This window comes from Boleophthalmus pectinirostris, unplaced genomic scaffold (assembly GCF_026225935.1).
Source record: "Boleophthalmus pectinirostris isolate CB_2022bp ecotype Guang Dong unplaced genomic scaffold, ASM2622593v1 HiC_scaffold_18, whole genome shotgun sequence".
NCBI lineage: Eukaryota > Metazoa > Chordata > Actinopteri > Gobiiformes > Gobiidae > Boleophthalmus > Boleophthalmus pectinirostris.
The window spans coordinates 21,602,107-21,627,740 of NW_026571133.1; the positions used below are offsets into that span (position 1 = coordinate 21,602,107).

The 25,634-nt window shown below is 42.1% G+C and overlaps 1 protein-coding gene and 1 long non-coding RNA gene across 2 annotated transcripts; one reads left to right on the top strand and one right to left on the bottom strand.

Annotated features, from left to right (window-relative positions):
* Positions 1 to 1,301: 1,301 nt before the first annotated feature.
* Positions 1,302 to 24,135, bottom strand: LOC110161914 (23 kDa integral membrane protein-like). The gene is made up of 9 exons (XM_020926758.2): positions 24,066 to 24,135; positions 23,101 to 23,166; positions 22,474 to 22,599; positions 22,317 to 22,391; positions 21,680 to 21,775; positions 21,508 to 21,605; positions 18,830 to 18,923; positions 18,550 to 18,633; positions 1,302 to 1,703 (listed from the first exon to the last, which is right to left on the bottom strand). The coding sequence occupies exons 1-9, from the start codon at positions 24,123 to 24,125 to the stop codon at positions 1,581 to 1,583; spliced, it is 822 nt and encodes a 273-aa protein (XP_020782417.1). The 5' UTR covers positions 24,126 to 24,135; the 3' UTR covers positions 1,302 to 1,580.
* On the top strand, positions 19,916 to 20,874 carry LOC110161915 (uncharacterized). Its single transcript, XR_002318812.2, has 3 exons — positions 19,916 to 19,972; positions 20,241 to 20,334; positions 20,417 to 20,874. It is a non-coding gene; the product is annotated as an uncharacterized LOC110161915 (long non-coding RNA).
* Positions 24,136 to 25,634: the final 1,499 nt, after the last annotated feature.

The window sequence follows — 25,634 nt, forward strand, 5'->3', positions numbered from 1 at the left end:
TGTTTACAGCCGGTGCGCTGCACATGACTTGTAAACAACTAACTACAGTGTTGGTTAGGCAAGGCGGAGAAGTGAGGAGCGGGGGGAGTGGGTGTGCGGACATTTCGTTCGCGGACGAGAAGTGAGGAGCAGGGAGAAGAGCGGAGCAGGGAGAGAAGAGAGGAGAGAGGAGAGGGGAGCGGTGCGCAGAGATTCCGTGCCCGTAGAAGTGAGGAGCAGGGGGAAGAGCGGAACGGGCAGCGGGGACAGGAGCAGGAAAGGGTGCAGAGAAGGTTGCGCGGAGATTCCGTGCGAATGAACTAGCTACAACACGCAGCAGCAAGCGGACTCTTTCTTTGCCTTGAAAATTACGTTTTCAGACATAGGATATCGCTTTCGTGTCCTGAAAAACGTTTGAGTAGCTCTTGGAAATAAAGTACGTTTTCATAATAAGCAGAAGTGACCTGTCCAGGAATAATTTGGCGACCAATGCGTCAGTCTTTAGACCCTGCGTCTGCTTCAGTCACGCCATCGCTGGAATGAATCACAAGAATCACCTTAGTTTGGCTTCGCTGCTTTTCCCCTTGTCTTCTGCTTTCAGCGACCTCAAAAACTGACTTTCTTTTGCGGCTAACTGCTCCTGGATTCTTGTCGCCATTGCAACAAACTTTGTGCTAACTGCGAGGAAGATATAGGTAAAAAAAAGCCGCTAAGAACTGTTGCGTTGGTGGAGTAAACAGCGTCTGTGCGTCTTGCGTCTGTGGACTGCGTGACAGGCGTACGTAAACCACGTACCGGCGGCGCGCAGGCAAGTCAGTTACGCTAGAAACGTAGGGAGATTGATTGACAGCCGGTCAGCTAACGAGACAGTGTCGTTATCTATTGGCAAATGTTTAGCTGGCCCCACCACGTCCAGAGTTGATGAATTTTTATTCTTTTTTTTTTGGTCATCATAATTACAAGGCTACTGCACCTCTATAATTCTATCATTGACAACTTGAAACAAAAAAAACTAAAAAAAATCCTCCATACAACCTTTAACCTCCAGTCTCTCATGTCAATGTAATGTCCCCAAGAAGCAGTTAAATCCACCATGTGTGTCACTGTGAACTGATGAGCTGCACTAAAGATGCTGAATCAAAGCAGGTTATTGTTAAGTTAATACAGCGTGCTCTAATGGCCACATGGGAGGACTGCACAAGTCTTCTACAAAAACATAAAAGATAGTCTTATTGAGTGAGTGCGTTTGTGTCTTTTTTGAAACAACATTTATTATAAGTATTTAAAAGAAGTTCCACGGCATTTTCACACTCTTAACTATCAAAGCATTTCCTATTTACAAAACAAAAAATTCTGGGATATCACTAAGGTGAAGTAGTCTATTTCTTGGAAATCCTACCAGTATGTTGTGTCCACTTTCATGTCTAAAATAGAGCCAATAATGACCACCTCCCAAACTCCCTGAACAGACCCCTCAGAAATGTCAACAGTCTTAACAGCCACTGATGAGCTGTGCTGAAAATGCCTTTTTAAAACATTCACTAATACTCAACAGATAGCAGGAGTTATTTGAAGCAGCGGCTGTGTGAGGGGGTCAAATGTCAGGAGAGGTAGGGTTGAGGTTGGTATTTCACTCTGTTGTAGTCATCCACTGTGCTCTCCACTGCAGGACTTCTCCAATACTTCTCCAAACCCATGGCAAGAGACAGGGCAATTGCTGCAATCTGCAATGCACAAAACATCAGACAGTTGTGCTGTGGTATGTTAGAGAAAAAAGTGTATAGATACCCAGATACTAAACAAATAGACAGACCAGATTGACCTGATGAAAAACTGTTGTTTTAGATTTATGCAAGACACTTCATCCACCTTGTTCCCAGTGTTTGAGTAATAGGTGATGGGTCTTTGATGTGAGGTACTTGGGTGCCTTGAAAGCTCTATAAATGTGACAATTTTTGTCTTTATTTTTGTATAAAAATCCCTCAGTTGTCCAGGTGGAATCCATGGCAAAGGAGAAATTCAATTTGTCAGCTGGACAAAAGTTTATTTGGTTGAATACATTTCGCAGCTCATCCAAGCTGCTTTTTCAGTTCTGGTCAAAATGCTGATGGACACATCCTTATATCTGGCTGAAGGGAGGAGCTAACTACAATGAAACTACTCTGCAATTAACACACTTGTTTACAGTTTCTGTTAGCTAGGCCTTCTGAACTGCACTGTGTGTGGGGCCTTATTAGTATAACCATTCAGGGCCATAATGAGTGCTTTCACACCTCTGGATGGAGGATGGAGTTGTAAATAGGAGACAGATGGTGTCTAAGTCCTCCGTTTCTGTTTAGAGAAGGATTTTCTTTCTTCTTTCTTAACAAAAATAGCCTATTTAACTCTCCTCTCAAACCAATTATTTTCTCTGGCTAAGATCTGTGCCTCACTATCCTCTAAAGAGTGGCCTGTAGGTTTTAGGTGGAGATGTACAGCAGACTGAGGTCCACTGCTGCTCTCTCGTCTGTGTTGGTACATCCTCTTGTGAAGTAGCTGTTTTGTTTCTCCAGTGTAGCACTCTCTGTAGTCCTTGCTACACTCAATTGAGTTTAAAATAGGCTGGGATCTCATGTTGTCTGAAAATCCTCTGTAGTTTTTCAGAAACACCAGCTATATAAAGAATAGTTATCCCCTTTCTCCTGGGTTCTGATTCTCTGTTGTCCTTTCTCTTGGTTTTGGATAGCCACAAACACAGAGGGCTTTCTGCATATATTGTTCTTCTTTCTCCTTTCTCCTTTCTCTCTGTGCTTGTAGGTCCTGACGTTCACCCAGACAGAGAAAGAAGTACTTTCCAATGGACTGAATTTCTCTATAACTTCTAACCACTTCTAACCACATCCTCATGACACATTACAGCAGCAGAAACTGCCATTAGGAACAACAAGCTCACACAGACAGAAGCTAGAAGCCTGTAACAATTGTGTGATGCCCAAAATGTGTGGTCACATTGTTTTTATTTAATGTAATGAAATTCTGTAAATAAGGAATAGTGGTGTTTTAGTTTTGAGATGCAATTGCAATTATAATTTTGTCCACCAGATAGCAAGGCATACAGTGAGACGGTTTGGGGGCGCTGTGGCCTCTGTTTCCTGTTACTCGGCAGTAGCAGAAAGCAGAGGCCACAGATAATAACGTCTCCATCTCCGTCTCCATTTGTTTATTTCAGAACCAGTCTCTCCCCACACAAATATTTTAAACTGCCAACAGTGGTTGTGCCGGCCCAATACCTGCTAGTTTCTTGGTGGCCCGTACGGGGAGAGTATTGGTCAACCCTGATGAGCCCAGCGGTGACCAGAGAGAGAGCTGCTGCCTACTGATGAAGAGTCGACACCCTTACGCCAGTGGTGCTGAGTAAAGTGAAAACTACGGTGTACTGAAACAATGCCTGTCAAGGTCAAAAGAGTGAAAAGAACCAACATCGGTGTGAACCAGGTGAAAGGAAATGGAGTCAGCAGAAGGTGAAAGGAAAAGCTTGGTGTGGAGCATCAAGAGGAGTCTGTTCACCCTCTCAGCAAATGAACTATTCCAGCTCGCCAAATCACTGGGGACCATGCCTGGAGTGGACAAGTCACATCTTATGCCAGGGGACAAAGAGAGTTGTTTTCAGTACATCAGTGGTGTTATGTGCAGCAACGGTTTACTAGAATCTGAGGATCGGTTGATGTCACATTTACTACAGCTCCAAGATGTGATTGAACAAATCATACAAAGCCGTGGATTGACAACCAGTGTTGTTGTGAATTATTCAAATGCCCAGTCCCCAGACACACAACTTAATGACATTGTACAAAGCCAAAATCACTTTGAAAAAGAGAAAACTGATGGTTCTGAGTCCCAACATGTGAGCTCAAATGACACAGAGCTGCAGGAGCTGCTTCACAGTTATGAGGAGTTAAGTTAAAAGGTAGCACAGTACATGCCCTCAGATGCTATTCCGTCTGCCCATCAATCACCTGTACAGCCACAGTCGAGGTCACAGTTTAGAGCTCAAAGTAACCCTATCAACTCCACCGCATATGAGAAAGTTGTGTCACTCAGAGATCTCTCTTACCTTCACCGGAGAGAGTTCAAAGTACAAGGTGGTCAGATAGGAGACCAAGGGTCAGACATCAGTTACAACAACATTTGTCGCCAGATTGAAGAAGGATTCAAAGAGCAGTTTAGTGATGCTGAAATAGTCCGAGCTGTCTTAAGAGTCATCAAACCAGGTAATTTCAAAGACATGCTGATGAATAAAGATGAACTAACTGTAGAAGAACTGAAAGACTTTTTGCACTCCCATCTTGGTGAACAGAGCAACACTGAGCTTTTCCAAGAATTAATGCGCACTAAGCAAAATGACAGTGAAACACCCCAGCAGTTCCTTTATCAAGTCATAGGCTTAAAGCAAAAGATCCTGCTTGCCTCAAAGCATATTGCCACAGATGTAAAGTATAGTGCTAGCACGGTTCAAGATGTGTTTCTTCACACAGTGTACCAGGGTCTAGGACACAAACACAGTGACATTCGCAGAGAACTCAAACCGTTACTAGCCGACCCTTCAGTCACTGATGAAGCTATACTCAAACATCTAAAAAAAAGTAATGAGTGACGAGAGTGAAAGACAGCGTCGTCTTGGTCCAGTGTCACGCCCCAGAGGTACCAATGTGCACAGTGCAACAACTGATGTAAATGTGGCACAGGGTATCTCTGTAAAAGAGGACACTGTTGTGAAAAGACAAACTGATAAAGAGACTGACATCATCCAACAGCTAGTTGACAAGGTTGAAAAGTTAACAAATATGGTTGAACATTTGCAGTCACAAAAAGTAGACCAGACAAATCAGTACATGAAAACTAAAGCAAATTATCAGAAACCAAAACGTCATGGTTGTGCCACATGTCTTGCACAGGACCGTCCTGATTGTCCTCACTGTTTTTACTGCGGAGACGAAGGACATCAAGCAGTGGGCTGCCTCAAGAAGCTGCCGCGTCAGGGAAACTGGAGCTGGTCACTGTCACAGGACAAACAATGATCGGGTCCCCTCCTTCGTCCTAACTTGCCATTAGTAAAGACAAGGGACAGCAAAAAGAACAACAAACCCAAACCAAACATGTCAACACAATGGCTACAGATTTACCTGATGTAAAAAGTGAAAAACTTGCGAATCTTATTGGGAAGAAAGCTCTCACCCAGTGTAATCTAAATGGTTTAGCAGTCAGTGCACTATTAGACACAGGGGCCCAAGTAAGCATCATTGATAAAGAGTGTAAAAATAGATACTTACCTGACATTTTAGTGAGACCCATCAGTGAGATTATCAGTGAGGAGGATGATTTAAGACTGCATGCTGTAAATGGGGACATTCTTCCATTTTAGGGTTGGGTCGCTATAACAGTTAATCTGGTGGGCAATGTAGACCCCAACTTGTCAATCACTATGCCTTTCCTCGTTAGTAGTTTTGCTATGGAAAGACCAATATTTGGTGTTGGTGTTTACTGTGACATCAATGACATCACAGTCTCTGTTTATTTAGTGTAGTGTGATTGGACAACTGTCCTGTCACTCACGTCAACCTGCTGCGTCAACTCGTTGCAGCTTCACGATTAGCGGCAGCTGCTACTTTAGCCTAAAGCTCCACACAGGAAATGGCGAGAACAGAGTCAAAGACACTGACAGACCCGCCGCCGGGACCCGGGACTGTCGCTACCGCTGCCGGAGCCGGGACATTCTTTGCCGGGACCCGGGACAGTCGCCGCCCGGACCCCGTGCAGTCGCCACTGGGCCGGGGCTCTCGCTGCCGCCGCCGGGGCCAGGGCAGTTGCTCGCTGCTCTACCCGCCTTTGCCCGCTCGTTTCTGGGTGTAAAAGTTTGACCTGAGCATAGCGCGCAGAGGCATAATTCTACCTGGTGTCCTGGTGCTGATATGGACTGACTGTAACTTTCAGATTTCAGTGGGAAGTGGGATTAAGACTAATTTTACAACCGCTCGTGCACTCGGCTCCTGGACCTCGCGTCACGGACCAGACTGGACCAGGATTTGGACCAGTTTCATCTCTTCATATTGGACAATACACTTTTGGAAACAGAACCAATGGGACAGTGGATAGAGGAAACATTCTGCTTCAGTCTCTGGAGAAGGTAAGAGGCTGGTTTTCATTAGTTTGCGGCAAATCTGAACTTGGAGCCTCACAAGTAAAGAGTGTTATAGAGTTAATAGTTAAATAGTGCGTAAATGAGCTCACGGGTGCGATGGAGCTGCTCTGGTTGTTCTGCTGTGTGCTGGAGGAGCGGCATCTGTGTTCATGTCTCTTATTGTAGTTTTGTTGACATTGTTGGGTCTGGGTGTGAGCGGTGTGTTACGTTGTGTTTGTTGCGTGAAGTTTGTGCTTGGCTGTTCATTGTGCTCTGATCGATATTGTTCAGCCAATACTAATCAAAATGTCTGTTTCTGGTATTTGTTATAATACTACAGCCTATATATATAATACATATATTATTCATAATATATATTAATAATTTTGCCCTTGGTGCACCTCCCAAAAATTATACCATCAGCCGCCACTGGTCCTGGTTTAGTCCTGGTTTAGTCCTGGTTTAGTCCTGGTTTAGTCCTGGTTTAGTCCTGGTTTAGTCCCGGTCCCTCAAGTCTCAGGTCTCTATAGGACAGGACTGGACGGCGTTACCCTCGCGTACCACGCTCACTACAGCCCTGGTGCTGTCCGATGCGTGGCTATTTCTAGTTCAGAGGTGTTTTTGACGGAAGGCTGTTTAATGTTTACAACCAGTGGCAGGCCTTATTGTTTTTTAATAAACCTCAACCTTTTATTATTGTCTTGTGTGCGTATCGTCTACCACACAGCCTCAACAACTATTGCAGCTAATAATAATAATCTTAATATAATAATGATAATAATAACAGCACATAATTAGCCTAATACTGTTAAAGAAACGTGTTTGATAGCATGTCTGCTGTGTATGACTCCACCGCGTTAAAAGATTTCTCAAATGGCAGTGCCCCCCCTGCTGGTGACCCATGCCCCTCCAGTAGATGTGCTCTGACGCCGACTCTGCCAATATTAGGTTTCAATGTACTAGAAGAGGTGATCCAAAAGCAACCGGAGAGATTTATTCCAACACTCACCAGCCTACTCTGTAATGCTATGTCTATCCCATCAGAAAAAGCAGAGCTGCTTGTGAACTTTATTCAGACTAGGGATGGGCATTTGATGAAATTTTCTTAATCGATCGTCGGAAGAATTAACGATCGATTATCGATTAATCATTAACGTTTTATATTAAAATGATCATCATTATTATTACTATCTGCACTACTAATCTGCATAAATAAATTCAACTTTACGACATATAAACCGTAACGACTCTAGAGCCACATCAGCCCGTTTGACATTATAATGTGTTTAATTCAGTTTTGCGCAACTCTCACAGAAACTAAACTTAAAACCGCATAAACTCAGCGAAGATAAAAATACAGCTCTTGTGTCGCTGATGCGGCCAATTTCTGTTGGATTAAAAGACATGATTCAGTGGAATACAGGTTAGTGTGACCATATTTGCGTTTGTCAAAACCAGGACACCGTACTGGGGGTGGGAGGTGGGGACTCGTCATCGACATTGCGCGACTCTCACCTGGTAAAGCTTTTTCCCACTGGACACTGAAACATATGTTCCTGCTTTGTACACTGTGCACATGAATCCGTGTATCATTCGTTCATTCGTTTTTCAATATAAAACTAAAAATAAGAAAACGAAAAAACAACCGTTTTCTTCGTTATTTGTCTCCAAAACCAAAATGAAAAACGGGTAACGATTCGTTTTTTCAGTTTTCGATTTTGTGTTTAAATGAAGAATGGAAAAAACGGATAACGGCCGTTTCCCGTTTACGTGACTTCAGTGACTGCGATGCCAAACTTTTGCACCGCATACGGACTGAACCGGGACTGATCCAGGTCCGACACCAGACCGAGACCAGAGCGGGACTGAGACCGGGACCAGACCGGGACCAGAGCGGGACTGAGACCGGGACCAGACCGGGACCAGGGCGGACTCCGAGCTTTGACTCCGAGCTCCACGGGGTCCGAGCCTCAGCTTCGAGCTCCGGCCCTGCCGTGGGCTCTGAGCCTCCGGTCTGGTCCCGGTCTGGTCCCAGTCTCACCGCATACGGACTGAATCAGGACGGATCCAGGTCCGAGACCAGACCGAGACCAGAGCAGGACTGAGACCGGGACAGAGCTGCTCTGGTCCTCCGCGCTCAAGAACCGCGGCTGATTCCGAGGTGGAGCAAAGCCTCCGACTGACGCTTCACACCAACGAAAACGAACCGAACTAAGAGCTTTTGGTTCAAATGGACCAGGTCCGGGACCAGAGCGGGCCTGAGACCGAGACCGAGACAAGACTAGGACCAGACCGGGACCAGACCGGAGGCTCAGAGCCCACGGCAGGGCCGGAGCTCGAAGCTGAGGCTCGGACCCCGTGGAGGCTCGGAGTCCGCCCTGGTCCCGGTCTGGTCCCGGTCTCAGTCCCGCTCTGGTCTGGACCTGGATCAGTCCCGGTTCAGTCTGTATGCGGTGCAAAAGTTCGGCATCGCAGTCACGGAAGTCACGTAAACGGGAAACGGCCGTTATCCGTTTTTTCCATTCTTCATTTAAACACAAAATCGAAAACTGAAAAAACGAATCGTTATCCGTTTTTTCATTTTGGTTTTGGAGACAAATAACAAAGAAAACTGTTGTTTTTTCGTTTTCTTATTTTTGGTTTTATATTGAAAAACGAATGAACAAATGATACACGGATTCACATGGACTCACACTTGTCCCGAACGCAACGGAAAGCGTGGAATTTCTTGTACAAGTCATCGTTAAATACGCATTTGTGCTTCGGTACGCTGCAGACTGACCGACTGTTTGTGTCTCGCTCCTTCTGAGTGCAGAGAGACACGTGTATGGACCCCTGTTTGGTCACGCTACGCACAGCAACCTACATTCGGTTTGTCGATTAAAATTAACGTAATCGATGAAATTCTTAATGATCAATTATCGATTAATCATGCCCATCCCTAATTCAGACTGACAAACCCTCTGTTCAAAATGAAAGAATACGCACAGGCAGATGTGACACCATTATATCAGCTGGTCAAGTTGCTTGGATCAAGTGTAATGTGTCCCCTGATATGAACCTGTTTTTCTGTTTGAACCTGATGAAACTAACACACGTCTTGCAGAACTTGACATTGGTGAAGGGCTTGTGGAGGTACAAAATGTAAAGAACCCCTTTGTTTTGGTACCTGTGGGCAACAACACTAAACATGCAGTAACGCTACAAAGAAAAACTGCCCTTGGTAATATCCAGAGTGTTAACAAAGTAATAAAGATGGACTCATCAAAAGATCTTGAGCCCACAGTGACAAGCAGCACAACCTCCACTCCTGCAACTGAGCTATCACCATGGCAACCACCTGTTGATTTAAGTCACCTCACTGATGAACAACAAGCAAAGGTTAACAAAATGCTCTGGGGAAGAATCGGCAGCTGTTGCACAGGACAGTACGGACATTGGATGTATACCAACCCTGTAAATGTCAATTAATCTCATGGATGATATCCCAGTTCAAAGAGCCTACTCGTCAATAGCAAAGCCACTTTTCAGGGAGCTTAATTACTACATACAAGAACTGCTGTTGAACGGGTGGATAGAAAAGTCTAAGTCCCCATGCGCCGCTCCCGTTGTATGTGTCAGAAAAAAAGATGACAGCTTAAGGTTATGTATTGACTATAGGCTACTTAACAAAAAGACTGTCCCTGATAGACATCCACTTCCCAGAATACAAGACTTGACAGACACACTTGGTGGTTATGCCTGGTTCAGCATCCTTGACCAGGGGAAGGCATATCACCAGGGTTTTGTTGCAGAGGGGTCCCGCCAATTCACTGCCTTCATCACTCCCTAGGGACTGTATGAATGGGTCCGTATCCCATTTGGACTGACTAATGCCCCTGCAGCCTTCCAAAGGAGCATGGAGGAAATGCTTGGGCCCCTCAGAGATGAATGTTGCCTACCATATATGGACGATATATTGTGCTATGCAAAAAGTTTTGATGAACATGTCGAGTGCCTCAGAAAAGTTCTTCGTGCCCTACAGCAACATGGTGTAAAGCTGAGACCAGAGAAGTTTACAAAAATGAAGTGAGATACATTGGCAGGATTGTGTCAGCTGAAGGAGTCAAAATAGACCCACATGACCTGGAGGCTGTAAAGACACTAACAGCCAAGACACCAAAGACAGTAGGAGATGTGAGGAAACTAACAGGGTTTCTGGGGTACTACCGCTCTTACATCCAGGACTTTTCAAGAATAGCCAGGCCTATCTATGAACTGCTCCAGACTAAGCTAGGCCCCACCCAGAGTCCTACCTCTAACAAAAACGGTAAACGCGCACAGTTGCCCTCCAAAGAGCCTGTCATATGGACATTTGTACACCAGGACGCTTTAGAACAGCTAGTCACTCTCCTTACTAGTCCCCCTGTACTAGCTTATCCAGACTTTGACTTACCTTTCACACTTCACACAGATGCTTCAGACAAGGGGTTAGGAGCTGTTCTTTATCAGTGTCAAAAAGGCAAATTGCGCGTCATAGGTTACGGCTCTCGGACTTTGACACAGGCTGAACATAACTACCATTTGCATAGTGGGAAATTAGAGTTCCTTGCCTTGAAATGGACTGTGTGTGAAAAATTCTGAAACTATTTGTATTATGCACCCCATTTCACTATTTATACTGATAACAATCCATTGACATATGTCATGAGTACAGCAAAACTTAATGCAGTTGGACATAGGTGGGTTGGGGAGCTCTCTGACTTTAGGTTTGACATAAAGTACAGACCTGGGAAAACTAACATTGATGCAGACACACTATCATGCCTACCGTTAGACACAGAAAAGTATGGTTCTGAGTGTACACAGACTTTTTCAGATGAGGCAGTACAAGCTACCTGGGACGGAAGCCAAGCAGAAAGATATTGCCTGGGTCGCCGCTCTCAATACCACTGCCCCAGACTTGCACCAGCCGCTTCATGCCAGCCTACGGAGCATCAGCCACAGTGATCTGATCAAAGCTCAACGAGAAGATGCTGCCATCAGCCAGATCATCAAGTTGAAAGAGTCACAGATAAAACTGACAGGTGAGTTACGCAAGACTGTAAGTGGAGCCGCACACAAACTGTTACATGAATGGACTAAGCTTCATCTTGAAAATGACCTATACAGAAAAACAAAAGAGAGAAAGCAGCTAGTACTCCCTGCAAAATATAGAAACCTGGCTCTACAGCAGTTACACAATGAAATGGGCCATGTTGGTACCGAACGAGTGCTCCATCTTGCCAGAGAAAGATTCTATTGGCCCTTTATGGCAAAAGAAGTGGAGACATATGTTACACAGAAATGTCCAAGAAACCTGTGACACATGTCCGAGCTCCTATGGGTAGCATATCCACCAGTTTCCCTCTAGAGCTTATTTGTATTGACTATTTGCATTTAGAAGCCAGCTGTGGAAGTTATGAGTACATCCTAGTGGTAGTCGACTACTTCACTAGATTTGCTCAGGCCTATCCAACAAAGAACAAGAGTGGGCGCACAGCAGCTGAGCGCATTTTCCAAGACTTCATTCCCTGGTTTGGATATCATCAAAAATTGCATCACGACCAGAGGCATGAATTTGAAAATGAATTGTTTATGAATTGTTTACACTGCAAACTCTGTCTGGTGTGGGTCATTCACGTACGTCCCCATACCATCCCCAAAGTAACCCAGCCGAGCGGTTCAATAGAACTATACTGCAAATGTTAAGAACTCTGACAGACGCTGAAAAGTTGAGGTGGAAAGACCACCTCCCACACATTGTACATGCATATAACTGCACACGTCACGAGGCCACTGGGTACTCTCCTTTTTCCTGCTCTATGGCCGAAATCCCCGCCTCCCGGTGGATTTGCTATTTGGATTAGCTGAGGAGGGAGAAACATATTCACCAAGGGGATATGCAGAAAAGTGGGCAGAGCGCATGACAGAGGCTTACTGCATTGCCAGTGAAAACAGTCAAAAATCCAGTGCAAGAGGAAAAGTGACATATGACAAGAAAATGAAAGGTGTTGTACTACAGCCAGGAGACCGAGTCCTAGTGCGAAACCTCAGAGGGCCTGGCAAGCTGAGGTCCTATTGGGAAAAGACTGTTTACATAGTAAAAGAACAGCTTGGCCAAACCCAGTGTATGTTGTTTGTCCAGAGAGTGGAGACAAAAGAAAAACTCGGACGCTGCATCGTAATCTTCTGCTGTTAGTAAATAACTTACCTGTTGAGATCAACACCCGCCCTGCAAAACCCAAAAGTGACAAAAAAACAAGAGTAAACAGACCAAGAAAAAATAGATTCATAGAGACACAGCAACAGACAAATCAAAGTGACAACTCTGAGATAGACTCAGATAAAGGGAGCAGATCAGGCTACTGGTTGCGGATACCTAGTGGGAGAACAATGCAGAGTAATGAGCAGCCTCCATCTCAACCAAAGACAGCACCAGCGCACTTCAGAGAGCCTGCAGATGGACAAACCAGATACTTACCTGTGACAACTACCAGAGAGGACACACCAGTTTCACCAGCCTACTCACCTGCCAGAGAGGATCCACCAGCTGCAGCTTGCACACCGCCGAGAGGGGAGGCACCACAGGACAATCCGCCTCTACTTCTCCTGCCTTCAGAAGAGGAACCTGAGGACTACATGCCAGCAGACCAAGAGCAAACACTACCTACTCACCCTGTAGAGCACACAGAGATTAGAAGATCCACGCATGATAGAAAACCTCGTCAGGTATTCACTTATGAGTCATTAGGTCAGCCTTCAGGAACAACAGTTAACTTAGTGGAAGGATCTTGTTTGCAGCCCTTACCTATTATGCACACTCCAAGTACATACCAGTTACTGACCTACGTGCCACCTATGTACATGCCATACTCACCTAGTACATACAGTCCTCTAGCTGCTTACTCACCGTTTGCTTACCAGGCACCTTTATACTCACCTGTTTTCATGTAATCTATGGTGTTCACCTTATAGACTATTACTGCTTTAAATACATTCTTCATGAAAAACTGTTAAATATAAATGTAAGTTAAATATTGTTGAAATGTGGACTAGTGGGGGAAAGTAATATTTTTTTTTTTTTATGTTGGGAGCTATCTTCAATGTGTGGTCACATTGTTTTTATTTAATGTAATGAAATTCTGTAAATAAGGAATAGTGGTGTTTTAGTTTTGGGAAGCAATTGTAATTTCAATTTTATCCACCAGATGGCAGAGCATGCAGTGAGACGGTTTGGGGGTGCTCTGGCCTCTGTTTCCTGTTACTCGGCAGTAGCAGAAAGCAGAGGCCACAGATAATAACGTCTCCGCCTCCATTTGTTTATTTCAGAACCAATCTCTCCCCACACAAATATTTTAAACTGCCAGCTGTGGTTGTGCCGGCCCAATAACTGCTACATTTCCACTAAACAATGACAAACCTCCACCCTCTAATGTAACACCAGAGGAAATGAAGGTACGATTATTGCTCTCGAGAAAGACCACAGCATCAACATCCTGCCAGCAGACAAAGGGAGATGCACAATGACTCTGAATGCAGTTGATTATGAGGCTAAAGTCAACAGCTTGCTGAGTGACACTGCTATCTACGAATTACTAAAACAAGACCCCACCAATGGGTACAAAAATATTGAATCATTGACTGCTTGTAGAAGCTGGAGAAGTAAGAAGTCATTGATCGACAGATGTATTATAGACTGTATCCTGGTGACTCTGTTCCGTGCATCTATGGCTTCCCAAAGAATCACAGACAAGGAGTACTACCACTTAGACCCATTGTTTGTAGCACAGACTCCATCACTTACAATGTGGCCAAACACCTGAAGACCATTCTGGCCCCATTGGTGGATAACGCAGTGCACTATATTGAGAACACAGCTGAATTTGTGAACAAAATCAAACATCTCCAGTTTGACCTGGGTCAGACAATGGTTTCCTTTGATGTGACCTCTCTTTTCCCTTGTGTTCCTACATCAGTAGCGATGGAGGCAGCAAGAAGGAGACTACTGCAGGATAACAAGCTAGAAGAGAGAACTAAACTGTCACCTGATCAAATCTGACAACTGCTGGAAATTTGTTTAAATACATAAATGTGTTAGTTGCAGAGTAGTTCCATTGTAGTTAGCTCCTCCCTTCAGCCAGATATAAGGAAGTGTCGACCAGAATTTTTACCAGAACTGAAGAAGCAGTTTGGATGAGCTGCGAAATGTATTTGACCAAATCCAGTTGACAAATTTAATTTCTTGTTTATTTTTGTGGTAACAAAAGTAGTAGTAAGTAGAGCTCGACCGATATATCGGTTGGCCGATATTATCGGCTGATATGGGCACCTGGGGGCATATCGGCTATCGGCCGATATGCTTGCTGATAGGGGCCGATATTTCACGTGGGCATGTGATACATCGTTAAAAATCTTAGACTCTCTACATTCTGTTAATTTAATACAATTTACAGACAGATAAATGTCCTAATATTTGGCTCTGCATCAGTATTTATCTACGGAGTCATTTGTCTGTGTGTGTCCATACTGTCCCTGAACACACCACAGAGTCGCGTCATTCACGTGCGTTTGTTTACATCCGCAGCGGTGCGCAACACTGAGATTATATTCTTTTTACGGACAATCGGTTTGAGTCTGGATTAAAAGGACATTTATTAGTGCAGACTTGTGATGTGAGGAGGAGCCTGTGTGAGCGGTGAGTGTTGGAAATATGTCGACTTTGAAGCTAGTTTTAGTCATTCGTTATGGGTTAGCTGCTGTAGCTCCCACACATAAACAGTCTGTTTTCTATTGGCATATTGTAAAGTGACTGTATTGGCCGTATATTTGTTACTGGACCTGCACTGATATGTAAATGAGCTGTGAATAGACGTGTGAATTATGACATTTGCGCATATAATTAATAGAGCCCGACCGATATATCGGTTGGCCGATATTATCGGCTGATATGGGCATATCGGCTATCGGCCGATATGCTTGCTGATAGGGGCCGATATTTCACGTGGGCATGTGATACGTTGTAAAAAATCTTAGACTCTCTACATTATGTTCATTTAATCCAATTTTCAGACAGATAAATGTCCTAATATGTGGCTCCACATCAGTATTTATCTACGGAGTCATTTATCCGTGGGTGTGTCCGTATTGTCCCTGAACACACCACAGAGTCGCGTCACTCACGTGCGTTTGTTTACATCCGCAGACACAGATCCAAACATTGAGATTGTATTCTTTTTACGGACAATCGGTTTGAGTCTGAATTAAAAGGACATTTATTAGTGCAGACTTGTGATGTGAGGAGGAGCCTGTGTGAGCGGTGAGTGTTGGAAATATGTCGACTTTGAAGCTAGTTTTAGTCATTCGTTATGGGTTAGCTGCTGTAGCTCCCACACATAAACAGTCTGTTTTCTATTGGTCTATTGTAAAGTGACTACATTGGCCGTATATTTGTTACTGGACCAGCACTGATATGTAAATAGACGTGTGAATTATGACATTTGCGCATATCATTAATTACCGCGGCACGCAGCATTTACGGCTAAAGGCTAATAGCGCTAGTTTCTTTACTAGTTATGGGTCCGTCGCGAACGAAATGACTCTTCGAGCCGGCTCTTTGAAGCGAACGACGGGAGCCTGATCCATATTGGGAGCCGTGTTTTCTCTTTCTCTCACTTTTTTTCTGTTCACGCCGCGTGCAGACTCGTGGTTTGACAGCGGCTGAAAACGAAATTTTGAGAAATTTGCGTGTACATAGGATAAAAAAAAACAAAAAACGAGCATATTTGGCTGTAGTTTAGCATAAAATAAATAAGTCCTGGTTTAGACCTTTTTCAGTCCTGGTTTAGACCTGGTTCAGTCCTGATTCAGTCCTGCTTTAGACCTGCTTTAGACCTGCTTGCAACAAAACAATCTGAAGAGCCGCTTGGGAGCCAAAAGAATCAGCAGCTTTTAGTGAGCCGAGCCAAACGAGCCGGTTCTCTAAAAAGAACTGGAATACCCATCATTAGTGTCTAGAATGTGATGCAAAAATGCCATTAAGTCAACCTACTGTCTGTAAATATGATGTAAAGAGGCAGAATAACAATAAATGTTGCCTAAATAAACCCAATTTAAAATCCATCAGAGCCAAACCTAAGTTTTTTAAACAATTCAACATTTACAGTGAATTTTTACATCACTAAATATATCGGCGATTATATCGGCTATCGGCAGCTCCAACTCCCATTATATCGGTTTCATATCGGCCACAGCAAAATCCATATCGGTCGGGCTCAAATAATTAATTACCGCGGCGTGCAGCATTTACAGCTAAAGGCTAATAGCGATTGTTTCTTTACTAGTTATGGGTCAGTCGCGAACGAAATGACTCTTAGAGCCGACTCTTTGAAGCGAACGACAGGAGCCTGATCCTTACTGGGAGCTGTGTTTTCTCTTTCTCTCACTTTTTTTCTCTTCACGCCGCATGCAGACTCGTGGTAGTTTGACAGCAGCAGCGGCTGAAAACGAAACTTTGAGAAATTTGCGTGTACGTAGGATAAAAAAAGGAGCATATTTGGCTGTAGTTTAGCATAAAATAAATAAGTCCCGGTTTAGTCCTTTTTCAGTCCTGGTTTAGACCTGGTTCAGTCCTGATTCAGTCCTGCTTTAGACGTGCTTTAGACCTGCTTGCAACAAAACAATCTGAAGAGCCGCTTGGGAACCAAAAGAACCAGCAGCTTTTAGTGAGCCGAGCCAAAAGAGCCGGTTCTCTAAAAAGAACTGGAATACCCATCACGAGTGTCTAGAATGTGATGCAAAATCCATATCGGTCGGGCTCTAGTAGTAAGTATTGATACTAAACAAAATCACAGTGCAATTTAGGGCCTGAACAAGTATATAAAAGTCTTAATGTATGTCAGGAAGGGTAAAGTATAGTTCAACGCGCACTGCTGCCGTCGCCTTGTCGCCGTCGTTTTTTTGATTTATGGATCTGCGTCAAGGTCTGTGCACCGCGAAGTAATTCACTGCCAATATGCTAGGGGGCTACGATATCTGTCCATTCATATATACGATCTGTATTTATGACCCGCAGACGTATAATCTCTGAAAAGTTTAACAAGAATCATCACTAACATGATAAAAGCACAGAAAAGACTCATCATTAGTACAATATCCCTCTGTCACAGAAAGAACATACATATTCCACTGAATCGTGTCCTTTTTAAGTCCGACAGAAGCTGACCGCGTACCAGGAGCAAGCTGTTTTATGAGCGCTTTGTTTATGCAAGTTAGCCATGTGGTTTTAAGTTTTGTTTCTGTAAAACGTAAACACATGCGCAAAGCTTCATCAAACACATTATTTGTCAATATATACTGAAAGAAAGGAAAGCCGACAGGAAATGTATACAGAGCGGTGGTAGGGAGGACCAATATCGTCTGCGTCGCTTCCCCTGCCGTCTGCGTCGTTTTGACCCGTAGTTAGAAAATTTCTGAGGTGCACGTCGGTCGACGCAGAGGCTGTGCGTAGGGGGTACGCGTCGACGCAGACGATTTGACGCTGGACCCTAAATTGGCTTTAAGACTACATGGTAATATTGTTATAACATACAGGGCCAGGAGACCCCAGTTGACACAGATAAATTTTGCATATAAGATATATAGAATCTTTACGCCTAACACCTGAATGAATGTTTAAAACACATTATCGACATACATTTACTTAGCAGTCCAAATGTCCAAAGTCTAGAGCAGGGGTCGGCAACCCGCAGCTCCAGAGCTGCATGCGGCTCTTTAGCACTCCCCTAGTGGCTTCCTGGAGCTTTTTCAAAAATGAGTGAAAATGGAAAAGGAATTATTTTTTTGGTTGTTGTTTTAATATGGTTTCTTTAGGGGTAAAACCCTCTTGATTTTGGGGTTAAACAGTAACTTTGGTCCAGTGTTACTTAATTAACATTTCCAAAAGTGTTAAATTAACTCTAGAATAGACTGGACTCATGTAGACTCTGAGAAAATGTTAAAATTAACTCTGTGAGAGTCTGTGCTGTATATGTTGCCTTCATATTAGGCTTATATAAGGCTTTTAATTTTTTGCGGCTCCAGGCAAGTATGGTTTTTGTTTTTTTGGGCCAATATGGCCCTTTGAACATTTTGGGTTGCCGACCCCTGGTCTAGAGTATCTATTCAAATTCAAAGTTGTATTCAAATCCCTGCACTGGGGTGCATGATACAGGCCTGCAGTATGTTGTCTTGTCTATACTCAGTGATGCGTGGATTTGACTGATATGTCATTTTAGTTCTACTTTGTGTACCTGTGATTACACGGTGTGCAGGGCTATAAGTGCTGCAATACAACTTTGAAATCACATAAGCATAAGATGTGAAAGTCACTTTTTGTACATGAAAGAGCTACATACTATGATGGTGGTTACAGCAGAAATTATTCCTATTCGGAGTTTGATGGGGAAGCTCAGATAGCTCTTTAGAATGGGGCCACAGGGCTGAGGAAAAAAAGAAGAATTGTTCATAATTGTACAAATTGCATTAATAATTTAATGCCATATTTCATTTCAGACAAAGTAATAGCATGTAATGGAGACAGATATGTGGCAGACTCTCTCCCACAAAAATGAAATGGTACACTTTAAACTGAGTATTCTGTAAGCGTGGAGTCAGATTTGAGCAAAATGTGCTTACCTTGGAGTGAACCCAGGTTTTAAGTGGTACTCTATAGGTCTCACTTACTGCTAACATACAGTCCACTGAGCTGGTATTATGGACATCTGTGCTTCTAAACAGAAACAAAAATCATTACTGATGATTCATTATTATCATAATAAATTTCCACGTGCTTCCTAGGGGCATTACACTGACTTACATAGTCACTTCTTGTCTAACCTTAACCTAAACTCTAGCCCAGGGGTCGGCAACCCGCGGCTCCAGAGCTGCATGCGGCTCTTTAGCACTCCCCTAGTGGCTCCCTGGAGCTTTTTCAAAAATGAGTGAAAATGGAAAAGGAATTATTTTTTTGGTTGTTGTTTTAATATGGTTTCTTTAGGGGTAAAACCCTCGTTCATCTCTGGTCATGGATCTGATCCATCAGCTGTGTTTGCAAATGCAAACACGTGTTGCACCTGAGAAGCGCTTTCCCCGAAAAAAAAAAAAAAAAACACGTGCGGAGATGGACCGCTCAGAACAACATATAACGAACCAAACGGGATTCACGCTTTTTTAGAAAGATTTGTTTTCAGAGGCGAATTCACCGTTTGCGTGTAAACGATGTGTACAAACGAAGGGAAATGTCTCCGTTTTTAAAAATACCCATGTACGTGTAAACAGGGCCTAAATGACAAAGGAATAAACACCACCTGATTTCAGTGGCTACAGACGGCGCACTGGGTATGAGAGGGTCGCAAAAGGGGTTTGTGTAATCATGAAAGCTCATTTTGTATTTGTAGTCTACTTAGTCATTTTAATAGTAGGCTTATATAGCCAATATACTGACAGCCTACACAGCAAAAACTGGAGAGTTAAACTTTCAGGGTAAAATATTTCAGAGTTGTTTTTAACACAGAAAGTGTTATTTTAACTATTTGAAAGTTAAATGGGAGTTAGAGTTGGGGTTATTTGCCAGAGTTGATATGGTTGAAGTTAATTCAACTTCCCCTAGTGTTAATTCAACTTCTGCTAGTGTTATTTCAACTTCCCCGAGTGTTAACTCGGCACCGCCCACCCACCACTTTAAATTCCCACCACAGAAGACCAGTTTGAACCAGTTTGAACCAGTTTGAACCAGACAGACACAGTGAATTTTTCACTTTTACATGCAGCTCTTTTTTGGTAAGTGCAATTTGATTTAAACTATAGACAATATTTTTATTTTCTTCACTAATTAGAATTACAATTATAACTGTATAGGTTGAATTCTTTATCAAAGAAATTGCTAGAAGACGTTACTATAACCCATGGTTTTTTAGCTCTTTGCTTATGTCAATGTTAATATACTGGTTTCTCACATGATTCAGCACCATGGGTATGTTTCTATGTTTGTTCACAAAATTGAATAAATTATTCTTAACGTCTCTAATAAGTTGAATTCCTGTTTCAGTAAGTTCCCCTGTAAGGCCACCCAGGAACAGTCTACCGTTGGGATTGTGACGGCGTTTCCTTCTCTCAAAGATCCATATGCCAAGAAAGGCTATGTAAGAACTATTTTGCTTTCTAAGCAATGTAAATTGTGTTAACATTCAACATTAAGTTGTATGGCATCCTTTTTACTTTTAGGAGCATCTTTCTGATGCTGCAAGTGGATCAGGGTACATCTCATGGCGGCTGAAAAAAAAAAAGGCAAATGACTCCTCAGCCACCGGACAGCCCTGTTGACTATTCTCAAGGAGGCCCAACACATCAGAGGACTGTTCAGGTCGAACAACAGCTGAACGGTGATGCCAAGAGTCTTCAGATAATGATTTGTACATAATTTCATCTTTTACAGTGTTTTAAAGAAAATAAAGGCTTTACATGCACTGAATGTGTTTTTTACAGTGTACCGTAATTTACACTTCACAGTGTGTAGTTACAACTCTCCAGGATGTTAAATTAACTCAAGTTAAGTGTAAAAATAAAACACCTCTGTGTGTTGTTTAGCTAAATCAGGATAACTCTACAAAGTGTTAACCCTTTACTCTCAAAATGTTAATTTAACTCTTGATTTTGGGGTTAAACAGTAACTTTGGTCCAGTGTTACTTAATTAACATTTCCAAAAGTGTTAAATTAACTCTAGAATAGACTGGACTCATGTAGACTCTGAGAAAATGTTAAAATTAACTCTGTGAGAGTCTGTGCTGTATATGTTGCCTTCATATTAGGCTTATATAAGGCTTTTAATTTTTTGCGGCTCCAGGCAAGTATGGTTGTTTTTTTGGGCCAATATGGCTCTTTGAACATTTTGGGTTGCCGACCCCTGCTCTAGCCTTTAACATTTTTAAGCCCATATCTATAAACAATGTTGTTGAACTAATAAAGGATTTATGTCATGGGGATCTGATTTATGTGCCCTTTTGTCTGCTTTTTATTTTTCAAGTTAGTGTTTATACATATTTTAGTCCTAGCAATATTATAAATACCCCCACACATGGAGATACACTCAAAATTCAATTGGCATCCATAACATTGATAGTGGCATTGGTTTTGTGGCAGTTGCCTTTCTTTTTATCCAGACAAAGTGTGTACCTTGGGACCTGTAATGACTAACTGTAATTTTATACAGGACCAGTTGAAGCATGTTTACTGATTCCACCAATAACAACAATGCATGGCTATACTTATTTAATCTAAGTCTGCTGTTTAAGTTAGTTAAAGGAACTATGTTTACCTTAAACTTGATGTGAAAGGAGTGGGAGGTGTGCAAAGACAGGACGCTGGAGGTTGATCTTCCCAGTCCTCAAAACTCCTGAGGCCACAGCAAGATTCCTGTGAACAAGCCCTCTCCCTTTATGCGACTTTAAAACATTGCTACGATGCAGAATCACTTAGGTCTTACTTACAGATGCCTGCAGTTTGCTCAGCTCCTGTTTGATATATGTTTCTGCTTTGTGGAGTGGGGTAACATTCAAAAACACATCCTCCACTGCACTGTCCATCTGCACAAATACATCATTTGACGCATAAAATATAGGCTATACTTTGAGACTTGTTGATCATGTCCCATTTATCAGAGATGAATAATAAGTAGTATAAGTACAAATAAAGAAGAAGTAGAAAGACTTATTCAGTGAGTGATTCAGTGAATGAATGATGGATGAAGTAAAATATAAAATATAAAAACTAAATTATGAGTTTTAGAGTGTAGGCTAGAAGTACAGAATATCTCCTTCAGGGGCTCTGATTACTGTCACTGTAATTTTTACAAATTATAGATTAGGTATTTGTCTCCCTCTGCTGGTAATATTGGGTAGAAAATAAAGGTATAAAAGCACAGTACAGAGATAGCCTACACTGGAATGAAAGCAAAATCGAAATCAGATCAAATTTGGCGATAGCATTATATCTCACATTGTATGTCTAATTTAAAATACTCTGCAACCAACTCCTACATAACAATGACTAAACCAATGTGAAAAATCTAATATTTTTAAGTGCAGTAATGTTGACTGAATAGCTTTAAGTTGTAAAAACGTTTACCTGGGCTTGTATCTGTATGAGAGGTGAGGCGACCACTATCAGAGCCACAAACTCCACTAAGATGAGAGCAGAGAACTGGAGAGCAGAGACTGGTTATTTGAAGGACATTTCTCACTTTCCTTTAAGCAATGTGCATATAAGTGCGTATATGTGCTACCAGAAGAAGCAGAGGTTTGATGTCCAAAGAGGCGGCACACAGACCCAAGAGGGACAGGACCACTGTGATGGGGCCCAGCACCTGCAGCACCAGCAGACCATCACTGCTGGACAACTGGTCCAACAACTGCAGAGACACACACACAAAGTTATAATGCAGCAATGTAAATGTTGACTCATCAGTTTATTTAGATGCACTATGTAACTTTTACATGAAGTGTTATTGTCTCCATGAAGATGTTATTGCTTTGCCTGATATGTTTCAAAGTATAGCATTAAACTTTATCTCCATGAAAACAAACAGGAGATTCAACAGTTATAACAGAAGTTATAGGTCAGTTCTATGGCGCAGAAAGCCTGCTCCAAACCAATAACAACAAAATAACATATCCATGACAAGCAGATGTGGATCTATACAGTGCAACTCTGACAAAGCTGTACACTGTTTTGTTTGTTTGTTTCTTTATCTATTTATTTTTTCTTAAAGAGATTGAGCTTATGAAATGGTGACTTTGGAAATTGTGTGTTTTATTTCAAATGATTTTGCTGAGTTTTTGGACTTTTTAATTAACATTTTGTATCATGTTTGTAGTTATTTTGTTTAATATTGTGTATGAGATTGGTTTACCTTTGCTACAGGTTTGTTACCATCAATGGAGGTGAAGCCCACAGTGATCATCAGCATTCCTGACACCTGAAGAGGAGAGTATATTAAACAGTTTAATGTCAAATTAGTTCTTCATCACATGTGACAATGAATGATTAAGCAGTATTAATGTTGTTGATATTTGTTATCTTTTCAGTAAATATCTAAAAGTCTTTGGTAGGGAAACACTTCTATAACATACCTTGTTATAGAAGTATATACAGTGTATATCTACATTCCTCCTCCACTGATGGCATTTTCCACAGAAGTATCCAAGATCCGAATGACATATTGTTCCACAAATAGGTTAAGGTATGCCTGCACACTCTTGACATTGTCATCATGTAACTGCTGACAGGAGAACTGAATTACTTTTGTCAAGCTTTAGCCATACTCTTGCGAGATGTTAGTAAGGGAAACAAAAATCAGCAACTGTTTATGATTATTGTTGTAAGAAATGTTATACCTCTAATTAAGCCTACATTTAACACATCACTTGTAGAATGTGTGAAACAATTTGACAAAGCTGGCATGTTTTCTTGACTTGCAATTAAAGGAGCACGATGTAACTTTTCTGGTGGAGGGTCTGCCACCTTATGTCATTGCTTTGCCTGTAATGTTTGGGCATTAAACATATCTATCACAATGGAAACAAGTAAGAGGTTCTAATAGGTCAAGTTACAACTCAGAACTCAGATCTGTGGAGAGAAGGGTCAACTCATAGCAAAAATAGAATAGAAAAATGTAACAAATGAAAGAGGGTTTAATGTCATACTGTGGAACATTTCAGGCAACAAAAACACCCACAAATACAACATGGTTCAAAATTGTTGTGACTACATGTAAAGAAAATTAAACTGTTAAAGAAATAAAATCGAATATTTCATAACATTTTGATCTTTCCCACAGTGGTCAACACAAAAATGCAATTAAGGTAGTGTGCTCACCAAGAGTAAAACAGTGACGCAGATATCCAGTCCTCGTAAGTAGCTCCTGCAGCGAGCCATGACCAGTGCCTGAGAGAGACGGGCTGAAATAGAAACACACAGATCAGCCCGGTCTCTGCGTGCATGTGTGTGAGTGATGCTGTTTAAAGCACTATGTTTGCCTAAGAACCAAGAACATGACCAAGTTTGGAGAATCAGCTGAGGAGAGAGTGCAGAGGAGCGGAGATGTGAGGATGGCGGAAGACATATGGAGAAGGAGAGAGGGATGAGAATGAAGGAGTAGGGGTCATTTAGGGTTAGATGTGATTATCAGGAGGAAGGGAGGGTAGCAAAAACAACAGGAAGCAGAGGAAATGTGTGATTGAAGAAAAAAATGCTAAGTAGTGATTTAATAATATATAATATGTGTTCATGCGAAAGAAGTCCTTGATTTCTAAAGCAACTTCCTATTCCTCCTCCAGTGTATGAGTTTTACCAAAGCAGGTGTCACAGAAAGAATGTATTTGTTAGTATGTTTCCGTCATCAAGTCACATTTTAAATGTAATCAAAAACACTCCTTTTTCTAGCATGTATATAATTCCTTGTTTGTAAGGATTACAGATTTTCATTATTGGTTGGTTTACTGAAGCTTTTTGTTCTGTCTTGATACTGCTGCTTTTTTATGCAAGTTCAAAATAAACAACAACAAAAAAACTGCCAATAGCAAAACTTAGTTTCTCTCTGTAGAAAGTGGTTTCTCTGACAATGGTGTAATGATCCATCATGTCTTTCTTTTCCTGTTGTAGGTTCCTATTTCTTTCCCAATGTTTTCATAACAGGGAACTTTTGTAGGAATTGAGCTAGTAGACGTGTATCAATAATAATGCATTTCAAAGTCTTTGTGAGGGACCTTTCCCACTCTGGGCCTCAGTAAACAAGTACCCTTTACTCCCAGGCCTCTGACCGAATGTGTTATAGATTACCTTAGAACAAGTTTTCAATTTATATTTATATATAAAAAAAAAAATCCCTGATATTTATTTGTATTATTTATTTATTTATGTATTTATTTACTTATTTTGCAGGACATTTACAACAATGTCAGTCAGAAAGTAGGGTCACAGAAAATGAGGCCCAAAAACCTGACTAGTTCAGGTAGCCCCACCCATCGATATTCATGTATAGGGTCTCACCCATTTAACCTGTGTGCATGGAACATCCCCATCATGTGTTGACGTTTGTTTCTGCATGCTGTAAAGTTGGACAGTGGTTTGAAAACATCTCTGATCACTGTTATAACAGAACAATCATTTAAAAGACTTGACTTAAACATAACCTTTTGGATTCACTTTACGTTATGTGCTGTTAAATATCGGTTTATAATAGCATAGGCTTCCGTTGAGTTGGCGGGTGGCTCAGTGCACACTTGAAAATGTTTCTGCTGCTTATAAATAACTGTAGAGCGCACAATAACAGTGATGATGAACAGTGACAGACAGACACAGGGCAGCTGCTGCAGTCTGAACTCCTGGTACATTTTATCCTCCTATTGTTTAGAGAAGTATCCATGGCTAGCCGTAAGAGAAACC

Bases quoted from the DNA above. Each gene is read 5' to 3' on its own strand.
- LOC110161914 (XM_020926758.2), bottom strand. From the start codon at position 24,125: ATGGCTCGCTGCAGGAGCTACTTACGAGGACTGGATATCTGCGTCACT. The intron at 22,392-22,473 runs GTAGCACATATA...TCTGCTCTCCAG, and splicing joins TCAAACCTCTGCTTCTTCTG to TTCTCTGCTCTCATCTTAGT. The intron at 18,924-21,507 runs GTAAACATAGTT...GTTTCTGTTTAG, and splicing joins CCTTTCACATCAAGTTTAAG to AAGCACAGATGTCCATAATA.